The sequence below is a fragment of the Centruroides sculpturatus genome, unplaced genomic scaffold, assembly GCF_000671375.1.
Source record: "Centruroides sculpturatus isolate CEXI.00-Female unplaced genomic scaffold, Cexi_2.0 scaffold2054, whole genome shotgun sequence".
NCBI lineage: Eukaryota > Metazoa > Arthropoda > Arachnida > Scorpiones > Buthidae > Centruroides > Centruroides sculpturatus.
In genome coordinates this window covers 1-15,597 of record NW_019386217.1, presented here as the reverse complement: position 1 = coordinate 15,597, position 15,597 = coordinate 1, and the positions used below count along the sequence as shown (strand labels likewise).

Sequence of the window (15,597 nt, the reverse complement as noted above, 5' to 3'; positions counted from 1 at the left end):
GACAACTGTATGTGGCCGGCTCACGCGTCGAAAAACCTTCCGATTTATTCGTGTACACACCAGAGGGAAAAACAAAAAATATCGTGTATCCACAAACACTCCAATAAATAAATAGAATTGAAACGACACTTTGAAATGTTTTCCCGATGAAAATGAATAATAATAATAAGTTTCAATAAAAATAATAAAATGTAAATTGAATTTTATCATAACGAGTTTGCTTGAATTTCCTTTCTTCTGAGATCGCAGCAATGCGCGACAGGTAAGCTAGTTAAAAACTAAATATTTAATATTTATCTTAATTACTAAGAAAATTAAGTTCAATTTTTTTTAATTCCACGGTGGACCACAAAGTGCAGTTACACAATTTAATATAAATAATGTTCTGATTACTTCATTTGGAAACGTTTACTGGAAAATAGCTACTTTATTAATTGGTACATGCGAGTTCAGTTATGATAAATATACATCAGACGTGGCAAAATGTAAAACTCTATTACAAAAATTTGACTTATAGAGGCGGTGAAGTCAATTTCCGTCTTCCTACGCCCTAACCATATTTGAAATTTTTTAAGAATAATAATCCTTATTGGAATATGAAGACTGTCAGTTTGATAAAATAGACGTACAATACCTTAATCAATTTTATCCAATAGTAGAATTGGCATTGTTACTTACAAGCAGGCCCGCCGTAAGCGGGCGTGCAAGGCGTGCACCGCACGCGGGCGGCACGTCCAGAGNTTACACGGGGGGCCGCGGGTATAAGAAATAGACAACTGTTTGTAGGTCCTACACTACAATAAGAAAAACCTACAATTTCAGTAAGAAAACTGGGCCTGTTTATTTTACAGTATAATTGGTTTTTCGATGGATATTTAGGTCTTAACAGAAAGAAAATTAAATACGTAGTTTTAAAAATTACTGATATAGTTTTAATATGGCCTTGGGGGGTCGCCAGAATTTTTTAACTTGTAAAGGGGTCGCGTATCCAAGAAGGTTGAAAAACACTGATATAGCAGAAAGAATCTTTTAACGTAACTGTCCGATTATCATTAGAAGAGAGTGACGCAACAATCGCCTTTCATTTGTTGCTGTAGTAACGGAAGGTCTCATATTAAATGGAGGAGGAATAGTTATAGTAATAACTTACCTACTTGGCAAGTTACAATGTATTCAATTTGAATTTAAAAAAAATGTTTTGTGTCAATGGGGAGGGATTAAGCCACCGTAGCCCTCTCCTTGTATACGCTACTAATCCGAATCATTTATACAATATTATATGGTATTTTATACGAGTTTATCCGTTAAGATTCACACTTTAAATGATCTTTCATTAAAGAGCGTGAGTAAGCAACATGCACCCAGAGAAACCCATAACCAAACGTGCCAGTGTTCAATAGTTTTATCCACTCGGCCACTGGTGGGCCATCATGTAGCTTAATTTAATAAATTTAATTATTATGTTAATTAATCTTGAAATGAATTTAATATAATTATTATATTATTAAATATTAATGTCATTAAATTGAGATTATATTATTTTTTATACAGTTTTAATTATATAATACCACGCAGAGATGATCAAAACATTTATGAGTCATAATAGAAAATTTATATCAGTCGTAAAGCGGGATCTGCTGCGTGTATATATATACAGTATATAGCTGCAATTTATTTTAAATGTGTAATATATTAAAGTATTAAAAACGAATTTTTAAAATTCGGGTGATTTTAATTAAAGTCTCTACCAAATCTGGTATAGCGAGATTTCAGAATATACAGAAGACATTTTCTTTAAAATAATTAGTACCGAAACTTACCATTATCGAACTTTTGGCGCTTTATATCTTAATTTGTGTGATTTTTTTTATTGTGGGGACACTTAAAAAGTATATTTTATCGAAGATATTTTACAAATTTGGCAGCCTTGATAGACAGGTATAACATTGCAGTAAGAAACATCAGATTGGTTCCGCTAATCATGCTGGAACCGATCTATCTGGTTCTCCTGAAGATCCACGAGGTGGGAAGTCACAGTATCTTCAACAGGTTCAAGGAATCCCGAGGGAGCAGCCACAAATCCTCATCTGAAGTCCCGGAGTGTATAAGCACTCATGAAAAATCTAAGTAATCGTAGCCATATTTGATTCTGTCAGGCCGATGTTAAGTCGCCCTGGCAATGCAGCTAGTATTCGTGTTATAATGTATGCATTGATGGAATGAGGCAACGCAACACTCGACCAATCTGCCAAATAAATATTCTCTCAGGAGGACTTTCTATGAAAAACTGGCCCCTATTTAGGCGTTAAAAGCGTGAAGAAAACCTAGAAATCAGTCTGTTGACGAAGCGCAAACCCGCAACCAGTTTTATCCTCGCAGCCAATTGTGTGCGCATAGTGAATAATGGATGATTAAAATTACTTATATGAATCCTGGCTTTTACTATTGTTATAAATTTTCCATGATGACTACACAAAATTCCGTATTTAAGCGTTACAAGTAAATAGTTTTATATAATTAAAGCTGTAATTACAAGAACATGATCTCAGTTTGTATGTGAAATACAACGGTTCGCTTTACGACGGATCATTTAACGGATTTTTTGAAGGGACTAGTGATGTTAACGCGTAGTTTGTTTTATATTTAATATTATTATTTATACATATAATTTTTCAAATAAAATTTGTTTTATAACACGTATTTTACTCATAAGCTCTTGAAGAAAGTAAAAAAGAAGACAAATATGCCAATGTCTCTAAAATTGGTTGTGGTGTCGCCGAATCAAATTATGGTCTGTCACTAAAAATAATTGGAGGAAAAAATGCATTAAAAGGCAAATGGCCTTGGCAGGTAACAAAATATTTTATGTTAATTATTTACTACATAATATTTTATCAATTATTGATTTCACACAGCTTTTTTTAATGTTTGCGTAGATGATGATGATTTAGGTAAACTTATGCTATCACGAATGGATAATATATTATTATTTCAAGTTCTCTTAAATGCTATAAGCTTAAGAAAATTGTGTACAGTAAACGATTACAGTTGGCCCTCTTATTATTTTGATAAGATCTCTTACAATATTCATTTTTAAACTTACCTCTACAAAAAAATTGTTGGTTGGAAACACAGTAGACTCCGATTATTGAAATCACTTTGGTACCTCGCCTATACTGATAACATTAAGCCAGGTAGAATATGCGCCCATTCATTCGAAGATGATAACGAAATTCTGATTACAATAAGCAAAGTCTGTTGCATAATCTCAATTACTTCATCATCATCATCATCATCATCATCATCATCCAAAGATACATTAAGCCATTCTAACTTACTGTATAAATGCTTATTACCTAAGCAAATTGTGATAAGGTGTTTATATCTTATCATAATTTGCACTTTCTTATGTGAAAATAACATATTTATAGCGATATAAACTATAAACTACAAAATTATTATTAATCTTTTAAGTCAGAAGAATAATTTTTTAAAATATTTTTATATCCAGGTAATTATTTTAGATAGATACAAAACTCCATATTGTGGAGGAACGATTCTATCTTCAGAATGGATCCTAACTGCAGCACATTGTGTAAGAAGACGTCGAAGATTAAGAATCAGAGCTGGAGAATTAGATCTAGCGAAAGAAGAGGGTAAAGAACAAGAAATAGGTGTTGCAGAAATTCATATTCATCCCGCTTATGATATCCATACTGTCAATAACGATATTGCATTATTACGCTTACTACACCCATTAATCTTTAATGAAATCATTCGACCTATATGCCTTCCTACTCAAGGTGAAGAGCTGATGTTACATTCCAGAGTTACTATTGTTGGTTGGGGGAAGAGAAGAAACACAGCAATATACGGGAGTGACCTCCTTCAGCAAGCAGAAGTACCAATTGTAGACCTAGATGAGTGCAGAAAGGTATATAAGGATTATTATATCAGTGACAACATGCTGTGTGCAGGATTCAAGAGGGGTGGAGTAGATTCTTGTGAAGGAGACAGTGGTGGACCTCTACTTTTCAAGAAGGAAGGACGATGGGAGATACATGGCGTAACAAGTTTTGGAGAAGGTTGTGGAAGAAAAGGAAAATATGGCATATATGCAAAAGTTGCAAATTTTGTCAAGTGGATAAGAAAAACTATAGTAAGGAACGGTTCTAATAACGAACGAATATCTTCTTAGTATTTGTTTATATAATATTTTGTAAATATGTTTGTCGTATCAAAAATTTCATTATAAATTTCTCATTATTGACGAATTTTGTAAATATATATCTAGTTCTTTACGAATAGAGAAGTAAAAATTTAATTAAATCATCCAATTTGTAACAAAACTGAATTAAATACAGTATATCATTTGATACACAAATCACGGTTTACATTCTTTACTTACTCCAAAGGACTCTCCTTTATTAATGAATCTGAATCTTTACCCGATATATGAATTCCTAGATATGTCGCGTACCACTTATTTCTGAGACTTCCTGAGAAATATCAAAAATTCGACTTTTCTCCGGGGATTATCAACTCAGTACATCATGAAACGCCTCTGTTCAATGTTATCGTATGACTATATAACAATATTCTGTAGGTTACTACTACACGAAATAATTTCATAATATATCATCCCCTACGGGTTAAGCCCTCATCAATGTATCTTGAGTAGTGATTATCTAGATAACTGATGCATGCATGAATAACTAAAGAAAGAAATTTGGATCAGTAATGATATAGGGCCCTATATAAATACCAAATCTAACTTTATGATATCCTTTTAGATATTTAATTTTTATATATTTTAGTATATAATAAATTAAAGAGATATTTCTTACCTCTTTCGCATAATGTTTCATGAAGGAAAAATAGAATTATTATTGTCACCTTCCACATGTCTTGATACTAAATGATTTAGATAAGCAGAGATGATACAGTCGTGAACATTGCCAGATGACAGTTTATATTTATTTCTGCGATAAAGTTCGCTACAAAAGCTATAGCATCTTAACTCGTCTTCATATGAAAAAATAAAGTTAACTGCATTAATCAAGGGATACCTGTATATACAGTTATATATGATGCTCTGTTTTGTAACTCGTGCCCCCCTTTTTTGTAGTCTGCAGGCGCCGCTGGTTGACCATGTGATGTTCGTGCGGTGTTTGCATGTTCAACAACTAAATAAGGGCCAGTTTTTATAGAAAGTCCTCCATGAAGACTATCTGCTAAGAGGGTTCTTGCCCTTGGTAGAGCGTCTTTGGATCTAACAAGAGACTATGCAACATTTATTAAATGTAGAAAATTACTTTATAACTTAAAACCAATAAAATAAATACATGAATTTTATTTCCAATAAATCGCAATGCCAAAATTGTATAGTTTAATTTAACGTATATATTTTATTACTAATAATGCCCATCCCTATTGTGACGCCATTCAACAGAAAAAATTGAAAAGTTATGAACTCATTGCGCGACCGAAGTCATAAATTAAAATATTACTTGATAATAATTTCTATATTTCAATATTAAATATAACTACAATTTTTGCATTAATTAGTTGCAAGATACATCAAATCAGCTTTTATTTTCCCGAATTTTCGTTGATCGAGACGGTACTCCATCTCTTGATGCACTATAGAAAGGCCCATTGTCGTAGATTCCATTCTCTGGATCCGGTATAACGTATAACAATGGCTGCGTATAAACTTTACACGATGTTTTTATGTATTTTACCTTTCCTAGTGAAGGGAAATCTTAACGACGATTATCAGCATTTACTCGAAGGAATCGATACCACTATAAAAATGGAATTAGAGATACTTGGTAATGAAACGATTATGAATCATTATCGGAGGTTAAAACAACATTTAACGGCAGATTATGACGTTAATGCACGCCTTGTTAAGTATAACACTAATGTCACAGTAATTAATGTGTATATGGTTCCTTTGTCTATCTTGAACTTGGTAAGATTTCTATTAAACTCGATTTAAATACGTTTTTATGTATGAAAATTAATCCATATTTAAATAACTTTACCGAAGGAAAATCCGTGCACTACAACTTTAGAACGATGAATGAAATTTTATATCAAACTCCCATTAAAAAACAATTAAAAAAGCAATTAAGCGTGAATCGTGCGTCATTCAAGGTAAATTAAAATCGCGATAAAATTATTTCGCGCGGGAAAAAAATTTTGAAAAAATTTAAAAACTTGAAAAACATTCCAAAAATTCAAAAAAACAAAAATTTTCTAGGGGATCCAAACGCCCGAGTTTTATGTAACGCTATGTAACTTGCCCGAGACATTTCGGGCTTGGGGATTAGGGCGATGGGATAGTGAGATAAAGGGTAGTCGCGTGTTGTATATCGAGTAGGGTCCGACTTAATGACGACGTTATTGACATTTACAACTTTTTATGAAACCCAACCCTGCCATCAAAATTAAGCTTTATGTCGTTTTATAACAATAATAAATGTATACAGCTTTTTAATGAAATAGCGTAACAGATATTACAAAATTTGACTTACGAACCCAATTCTGTAAGCCACATAAAAGAAGCTTCACTAACGCTCCGCTTCAAAACTTATGATTGACTACTAATGTTAAAGTAAAATTACGTCATTAAAAACTAAATATTTAATATTTATCTTAATTACTAAGAAAATTAATTTCAATTTTTTTTAATTCCACAGTGGACCACAAAGTGCAGTTACATAATTTAATATAAATAATGTTCTGATTACTTCATTTGGAAACGTTTACTGGAAAATAGCTACTTTATTAATAATTGGTACATGCGAGTTTAGTTATGATAAGTAAGAAAATCATTTAGATAATTATCATATATGCAATAACAATTGTTGTATTTTTTCTAATTCTATTCTCTGTTCTCTTGCTATTCCTTTAAGATGAACAATATTTAAACTTGCCTATATTATTACCTAACTATGCCAGTAAGAATTTCTTGGTACACATTCACCACACTAGTTTCGTTATGTAGAAGCTACAGACGCCATCTATCGACGATTAGAAAAAAAATCGCACAATCGAGTTTGTAAAATAACAATTAGTACGAATCACACGCTTTTTATCGAATAAATGGACGGTATTTACGATTCAAATTTGTTTAATTCCAAACAGATTCATTGTAAAAAGAATAATTTGTTGTATTTCAAACGACAACATAACGACACCCGTAACACCAAAGTCACCAAAAAGGGGACACGAAAATTTCGGTATCGAATGTTATCGCTTCCTGGCCCCAGGCTAAGATCGAATTTTAGTTTCCGTTCTAATCAGCTTAATATCTGATTCGCTTCTACCAGAAGCTTCGATATTAAATTGATTTTTGGAAATTGGCGAAAGGTTGGAGCTTGCTCCTCCTTTGTCGCGGGTTGGCTCGGATTTGCACTGTTTCCGAGAATAGCCCACACCCCAATGGGGTAATGACTCAATAAAGATTAGAAATATGTTTGATATGGCCGAAGCCTGAAAATAGGCTTCGGAGATATTAATCGTCTACTTTTTACCATCTTCCTGGCCGGGCGATTTCATACTAGAACGGATTGGAACGACATCCAATTGTGTTGTCATGAAACGGTACTATTACTGTTGTCACGCCAACACCATTCAGACAGATTTAAAAAGTTAAATATTTGCGAAAACGTGCAAAAAATAAAATATAAAATACACCGTTCAGAAGAATTGGTAAAGGAAGTAAGATAATATCCGGAAATTGTAATCTGCTCGATTAATATTAATCGTCAAAGATATTTTTTAAAAATAAGAGAAACTTACAGTTAATGGCTGGCGTTTCAATCCTAACACTCATTCTGATTGGTCAAACGAATCGGTCACTGATATAAGCTGACAAAGCGAATGCTGTTACGGCTAGTCCCTCCGATTATGATATGAAATCGCCCTAATCACTCTATGCATACTTCTGTCGAATAGATGCATAGAGGTCGATAGATTTNCCCATCATACTTATAGCATAAGAAATGTCTTCGCATGGAGAAAAAAATCCGACCGGCGCGTAATTACTATATTTTTATTTATATTATAGCGTTAACAGCGCCTCTATTGGCATTTATCAGAATTAAGATGCCATGCGAATCGTCTGTCGCCAGGTAGAACCATCCGGCGGCGCCCGAAAGCCAAGTACCCATAGTCGTGCTCATGACAGAAGTTGACAGGACTGGAGAAATAGGGAATCCCCACAGAGCTTCCTTCTCAATTTGCACTTGTTCGCATTCGAACAGCTCTATCGCATATCAAATTGCAATTATTTTGTTAATAATTCTTCTCACATGGGTTTAAGTATAATTAATGATATTTTAACTTGGTTAGGATTAAATCTGAAGCTTAAAGACGTTTCGAGTAGTGGAACAGACATTGAGGGTATTGATTTGTTTAATGAAATCAATACTTTAAAGTCGCATTTTCCAGAAAACCAGTCTGATGATCCACAAACCCTCTTACAATATCTTTTTACTAATGACTTAATTTCAACATTTTTCCAAACACAGCAATAGCACTAAGAATATTACTTACATTGCTGATTTCAGTTCCATTTGATGAAAGGTCCTTTTCAATGTTAAAAATTATATAAAAAGCTATTTAAGATCAACAATGCACCAGCAAAGACTAAGTAATTTAGCTATAGTTTCAATTGAACACGAAATCTTAGACAGCTTGGATACAAGAAAACTGATAGCAGATTTCGCAAACATAAAGGCAAGAAGAGTTCTGTAGATAAACATTTATATGGTTTTACAGTTAAGTAAACAAAAATAACTTAGTAATAATAAATGGTTTTTCTTTGTAAAGTATTTCTTTTCTTTTTTCACACCCTTATGAGACAACACTAAAGAACCTTTCTGGCACACTCAGCGTAGGTAGTCGTAGTTAGACAGGGGGCGGCATAATCGGTATTGCACACGGACGTTCAAACAACTAGCGGCGCCCCTGCTTACAAGACAACAACCAATTGCACAATATCAGTTACAATGAATAATTTCTGTTATTCTTGTATTGTTGACTCTGTGTATGTTTTGGATTCCGGCAGACATCAGACAGAAATTAACATTAGGATGTGTGATATTGATAATATTAACCGTTAGCCTTGTTACTATCACATCAACTGTTAAATTATCTGAAGTTGCTGAACTCATAGGTAAAAAAATCATTTAGATAATTATCATATATGCAATGACAATTGTTGTATTTCTTACAATTCTATTCTCTGTTATCTTGCTATTCCTTTAAGATAAATAATATTTAAACTTGCCTATAATATTATTACCTAACTATGCCAGTAAGTAATGCAACAGGAAAGAAATTTTTCTCTGTTTTAAAACGAGTTAAAAATGATTTAAGAAATTCGATAAGACAGGAAAAGCTGTGGTCTTTTGCAGTCCTTCCTATAGAAAAACATATTCTCGAACACTTAAATTAAAAAGATGTTGATCAATTATTTTCATATTTACATGAATTGTAAAGTCCCAAGTTTTAATTAACTTATTCAAACAACAATGACCATACAAATAATTCTGGGTCAGTGTAAATCCTTTTGTAAAATTCCAACTAAAGACAGATGGTTAACAGCATGTAGATACAAAAGGGCCCGCTAGAAACTTAATCCGGCACGGCTTGTAGAGTCTCTCTTGTCTGGATATCTATGGCAATACGGTAGGACATGAAAGTATACAGGCATAGTACGCTTTCCTATAACATATTTGTCCACAGATGTAACTATCGTTTTGAATCGTCTAGTAAATAATATTCTTAGTTCTGCTGCTGCTGTCCCATTTGGCTACATAAATACTCGATGCACAAATCCGGGTAAGGATGTTTGGCAACGTGCCAGAGACATTCCTTAGAAACACTATCCATGCATGTGCAGCCCGAAGCATTATGTTGCTGGCAAAAGGCTTTACTGAATACGGTCGTGGAAGGCAAAACATGATTTCCTGAATGTATCGCTGCTGCACGCACCGTCAATTTCTGTTACACAACTATGGGAAATCCTCTCACGAAATGGCTTCCAGACTAACTCCAGCAACGAGAGAGTTTGCATCTCAACAGTAAAGGCGGGATTGAAGTTATTTGAATAAGTTAACACAAGAAACAACGTGTTAATACTAAAAGAATTTTAAAAATCTAGAGAAATGCTTTCTAACTCAGATGATGACAGAAGTTTAGAAAAGTGTCAAAAAGCCACCCCAATGGCAGTAAAATAAACAATTGCGTTTATTCTGTAATTTTCCGGCTTGTCTCTATCTCTCAGGCTAAGATATATTAATTTACAGTATTAGATTACAGTATTATGTTAAAAAACTGTATGAAAAATATAAATATTTCTTAGGTAATCTGAACCTAGTGAATCTGATAGGAAAACAAAGTAACAGATGTAACAAAAGTATTTATTTAATTAACAAAGGAAGTACTATTGATACAATTAAGAATAATCCTTTGGATGTGGTCGGAGTCGTTTACAAACTACAATGCACATGCACAGATAAGAAGGTCGGCGAAACAGGAAGAAAACTCGGAATAAGATTGCAAGAAGCACACTAAGGCTGTTATCTCCAGATTGAACCAGGGGGAGAAGAAGATTGCAAGAGCACGAGGCGGCAATACGACTGAAAAGAATAGAATCTCCCTGGTATCAACATTGTAGTAATAAAACTTGTACTATTAACTGTAATAATATAAAAAAATATTGTATAAAACAGAAAATGCAATTATAAGACGCATTGTGGAACACTATTGTATTAAAAATTATGCAAATACCATTAATTTGAACACGGAAGTCAGTATGGATGCATGCTGGGATAGGTTAATAGAATATAAGAGCACAGATAATGTTAAACGAAATAACGCCCCCACCAGTGTTCGAGTGGTCTCCGTTGCCGCTCATAGCGGTGACCAGACCCTAAACACTGGGAAGTTCGGTCGTGGGTTCGCGCCGCGATCGGACAGGCTGGCTGCTTGGAGTTTTCCGGGTTTTCTCCTTGCCTATAACGACTGAATAGGAGGCCAGTTCCCCATAAAAGTCCTCCCGGAAGGCATTAATTTCCCGCGCGTACGTATAGGCTGTTCGATACAGCCGGCAAATCGGTCGTATAGCGATCATACACACACATGTCTATTCGGAGAAAGAGCCTACATTGAGCTAAAATCTCCATATTAAGACCACCGAAGAAGAAGAAAAAAGTAAACGAAATAACCACTGATGAGGCTGTAAAGTGAAATGCATATGGTGTAATAAAGTAAGAGGTGATTGTTAACTTCAATTCTTTCCACTTGTGTGTTTTGAGTTTCTTCGAAGTCGGAAAAATTGAGTAATTTTAACTCGCTAGTTTAAGAGAGTACTTTAGGTATTTTTTGGCCTTTTTAATTTAAAAAAATTTTTAATAACCGATACCATTGCTTTTATTTGTTTTATATACAGTATTACAATTTCTTGGTACACATTCACCACACTAGTTTCGTTATGTAGAAGCTACAGACGCCATCTATCGACGATTAGAAAAAAAATCGCACAATCGAGTTTGTAAAATAACAATTAGTACGAATCACACGCTTTTTATCGAATAAATGGACGGTATTTACGATTCTAATTTGTTTAATTCCAAACAGATTTATTGTAAAAAGAATAATTTGTTGTATTTCAAACGACAACATAACGACACCCGTAACACCAAAGTCACCAAAAAGGGGACACGAAAATTTCGGTATCGAATGTTATCGCTTCCTGGCCCCAGGCTAAGATCGAATTTTAGTTTCCGTTCTAATCAGCTTAATATCTGATTCGCTTCTACCAGAAGCTTCGATATTAAATTGATTTTTGGAAATTGGCGAAAGGTTGGAGCTTGCTCCTCCTTTGTCGCGGGTTGGCTCGGATTTGCACTGTTTCCGAGAATAGCCCACACCCCAATGGGGTAATGACTCAATAAAGATTAGAAATATGTTTGATATGGCCGAAGCCTGAAAATAGGCTTCGGAGATATTAATCGTCTACTTTTTACCATCTTCCTGGCCGGGCGATTTCATACTAGAACGGATTGGAACGACATCCAATTGTGTTGTCATGAAACGGTACTATTACTGTTGTCACGCCAACACCATTCAGACAGATTTAAAAAGTTAAATATTTGCGAAAACGTGCAAAAAATAAAATATAAAATACACCGTTCAGAAGAATTGGTAAAGGAAGTAAGATAATATCCGGAAATTGTAATCTGCTCGATTAATATTAATCGTCAAAGATATTTTTTAAAAATAAGAGAAACTTACAGTTAATGGCTGGCGTTTCAATCCTAACACTCATTCTGATTGGTCAAACGAATCGGTCACTGATATAAGCTGACAAAGCGAATGCTGTTACGGCTAGTCCCTCCGATTATGATATGAAATCGCCCTAATCACTCTATGCATACTTCTGTCGAATAGATGCATAGAGGTCGATAGATTTCGGAAACTTTAGTTTTAATTTACTAATTGTAGCTGTATTATTCGTTCAGTGAATTGTTGTTTCTTTAATCCGAAATAATTCCTTTGGTAGACTATCTTACAGCAAGTCAGGTTAAGAAACTCCTTTATTGTATTTTCACATATGCATTTCGGGCTAGTTTTATTTTTCTAGTCCCTCTTCAGTGCTACAGGAAGTAGAGGAGAAGGTGGTATTATGGAACACTGCGGGTATTATGGAACCACCCCATTTCGAACTGATAATAAAGGCGAACTGTAGCGGAATGTGGCTGAACTGAACTAGGCAAACATCCATAGCAAGGGGAAAACCCGTTTTATTTCAGTTTAAAAGTTGTCTGTATTTAATCAGCAAATTTGTTTTTTTCAAAATTCGCAAGTTTTATTCAAAATTCGCAAGTTAATTAAATTCACTTAGCATTGAGCTAAGTGAATTTAATTATTTTTAAAATATAAATCGTGTAGTTGTAGGTTCAGTGGTGCACGTATTCCGTTCCAGAGACTTAAGGGTACATATTAATCTATGTGATTTTCACGTTTTTAAAGTTTGGTGCCGACAGGAATTAAGTTAACCCAAGATGGAGATGCGTGAAATATGGACCCCATTGGTGCTTTTAATATGGAACCCAACTCCCCTGGTGTTCAGTATTACCAACAAATTCAAACCACAAAATAATGTTTTTACGTTTTATTTTATTTATAAAAACATTTTTTTAATTTAAATACTATCTTAACAAGAAATGAAATGTAAGATAACAATCGGTTACAGTAAAGGAAAAGGTATCCAGCTAAAAAAGGCCTTAAACTTAATATAAACGAATAGACAGACATATCTAGATGTAATTTGACACGCTGAATCGATTGGTATTAAAAAAATTATTTACGATCAACCGTTTAAAAGNGTCACGCTCGACAGTTCCCCACCAGTCAGGGAAAATTTCCCTGCGTCAGTTGTCCCTACGCTCTTGTCGTGTGTACGCGTGTTCGCTGGCTAACGACACCATTTTAGCATTTTTAATGTCGCTTTCTCTCGTAGATGGAATGTATTATGGTGAATTAAAGTAACTCGTTTTGTTAATATCGATGAGTGCCTGCGTATTTCTTAATAAAGTTGTTCTTAAACGAAGCAAATAGCCGGAAATAAAAAATCGTTCGTAACTTTTAAACGGTTGATCGTAAATAATTTTTTTAATACCAATCGATTCAGCGTGTCAAATTACATCTAGATATGTCTGTCTATTCGTTTATATTAAGTTTAAGGCCTTTTTTAGCTGGATACCTTTTCCTTTACTGTAACCGATTGTTATCTTACATTTCATTTCTTGTTAAGATAGTATTTAAATTAAAAAAATGTTTTTATAAATAAAATAAAACGTAAAAACATTATTTTGTGGTTTGAATTTGTTGGTAATACTGAACACCAGGGGAGTTGGGTTCCATATTAAAAGCACCAATGGGGTCCATATTTCACGCATCTCCATCTTGGGTTAACTTAATTCCTGTCGGCACCAAACTTTAAAAACGTGAAAATCACATAGATTAATATGTACCCTTAAGTCTCTGGAACGGAATACGTGCACCACTGAACCTACAACTACACGATTTATATTTTAAAAATAATTAAATTCACTTAGCTCAATGCTAAGTGAATTTAATTAACTTGCGAATTTTGAATAAAACTTGCGAATTTTGAAAAAAACAAATTTGCTGATTAAATACAGACAACTTTTAAACTGAAATAAAACGGGTTTTCCCCTTGCTATGGATGTTTGCCTAGTTCAGTTCAGCCACATTCCGCTACAGTTCGCCTTTATTATCAGTTCGAAATGGGGTGGTTCCATAATACCCGCAGTGTTCCATAATACCACCTTCTCCTCTACTTCCTGTAGCACTGAAGAGGGACTAGAAAAATAAAACTAGCCCGAAATGCATATGTGAAAATACAATAAAGCAGTTTCTTAACCTGACTTGCTGTAAGATAGTCTACCAAAGGAATTATTTCGGATTAAAGAAACAACAATTCACTGAACGAATAATACAGCTACAATTAGTAAATTAAAACTAAAGTTTCCGAAATCTATCGACCTCTATGCATCTATTCGACAGAAGTATGCATAGAGTGATTAGGGCGATTTCATATCATAATCGGAGGGACTAGCCGTAACAGCATTCGCTTTGTCAGCTTATATCAGTGACCGATTCGTTTGACCAATCAGAATGAGTGTTAGGATTGAAACGCCAGCCATTAACTGTAAGTTTCTCTTATTTTTAAAAAATATCTTTGACGATTAATATTAATCGAGCAGATTACAATTTCCGGATATTATCTTACTTCCTTTACCAATTCTTCTGAACGGTGTATTTTATATTTTATTTTTTGCACGTTTTCGCAAATATTTAACTTTTTAAATCTGTCTGAATGGTGTTGGCGTGACAACAGTAATAGTACCGTTTCATGACAACACAATTGGATGTCGTTCCAATCCGTTCTAGTATGAAATCGCCCGGCCAGGAAGATGGTAAAAAGTAGACGATTAATATCTCCGAAGCCTATTTTCAGGCTTCGGCCATATCAAACATATTTCTAATCTTTATTGAGTCATTACCCCATTGGGGTGTGGGCTATTCTCGGAAACAGTGCAAATCCGAGCCAACCCGCGACAAAGGAGGAGCAAGCTCCAACCTTTCGCCAATTTCCAAAAATCAATTTAATATCGAAGCTTCTGGTAGAAGCGAATCAGATATTAAGCTGATTAGAACGGAAACTAAAATTCGATCTTAGCCTGGGGCCAGGAAGCGATAACATTCGATACCGAAATTTTCGTGTCCCCTTTTTGGTGTCTTTGGTGTTACGGGTGTCGTTATGTTGTCGTTTGAAATACAACAAATTATTCTTTTTACAATGAATCTGTTTGGAATTAAACAAATTTGAATCGTAAATACCGTCCATTTATTCGATAAAAAGCGTGTGATTCGTACTAATTGTTATTTTACAAACTCGATTGTGCGATTTTTTTTCTAATCGTCGATAGATGGCGTCTGTAGCTTCTACATAACGAAACTAGTGTGGTGAATGTGTACCAAGAAATT

General features: G+C 34.2%; 2 protein-coding genes and 3 non-coding genes across 6 annotated transcripts in view; 3 read left to right on the top strand and 2 right to left on the bottom strand.

Annotated features, from left to right (window-relative positions):
- The window catches only part of LOC111614124 (coagulation factor IX-like), a 13,567-nt gene extending 9,097 nt beyond the window's left edge, over positions 1 to 4,470 (top strand). Inside the window, exons 3-4 of one of the 2 annotated variants that reach the window (XM_023355510.1) lie at positions 2,714 to 2,850; positions 3,512 to 4,470. In XM_023355510.1, the coding sequence (XP_023211278.1) occupies positions 2,714 to 2,850; positions 3,512 to 4,198 (824 nt within the window). In that variant the 3' untranslated portion in view covers positions 4,199 to 4,470. The remainder of the gene's footprint in view (positions 1 to 2,713; positions 2,851 to 3,511) is intronic. The other variant, XM_023355509.1, reaches the window with a different exon arrangement.
- The window catches only part of LOC111614125 (elastase-1-like), a 19,033-nt gene extending 14,120 nt beyond the window's left edge, over positions 1 to 4,913 (bottom strand). The window contains exon 1 of the mRNA XM_023355511.1: positions 4,848 to 4,913. Within this exon, the coding sequence (XP_023211279.1) occupies positions 4,848 to 4,905 (58 nt within the window). The 5' untranslated portion in view covers positions 4,906 to 4,913. The remainder of the gene's footprint in view (positions 1 to 4,847) is intronic.
- A 2,349-nt stretch (positions 4,914 to 7,262) lies between these two features.
- LOC111614132 lies at positions 7,263 to 7,451 on the top strand. Its single transcript, XR_002754880.1, has one exon. It is a non-coding gene; the product is annotated as a U2 spliceosomal RNA (small nuclear RNA).
- Positions 7,452 to 11,765: 4,314 nt separating this feature from the next.
- Positions 11,766 to 11,954, top strand: LOC111614131. The gene has a single exon (XR_002754879.1). It is a non-coding gene; the product is annotated as a U2 spliceosomal RNA (small nuclear RNA).
- Positions 11,955 to 15,119: 3,165 nt separating this feature from the next.
- On the bottom strand, positions 15,120 to 15,308 carry LOC111614130. Its single transcript, XR_002754878.1, has one exon. It is a non-coding gene; the product is annotated as a U2 spliceosomal RNA (small nuclear RNA).
- Between the last annotated feature and the right edge of the window lie 289 nt (positions 15,309 to 15,597).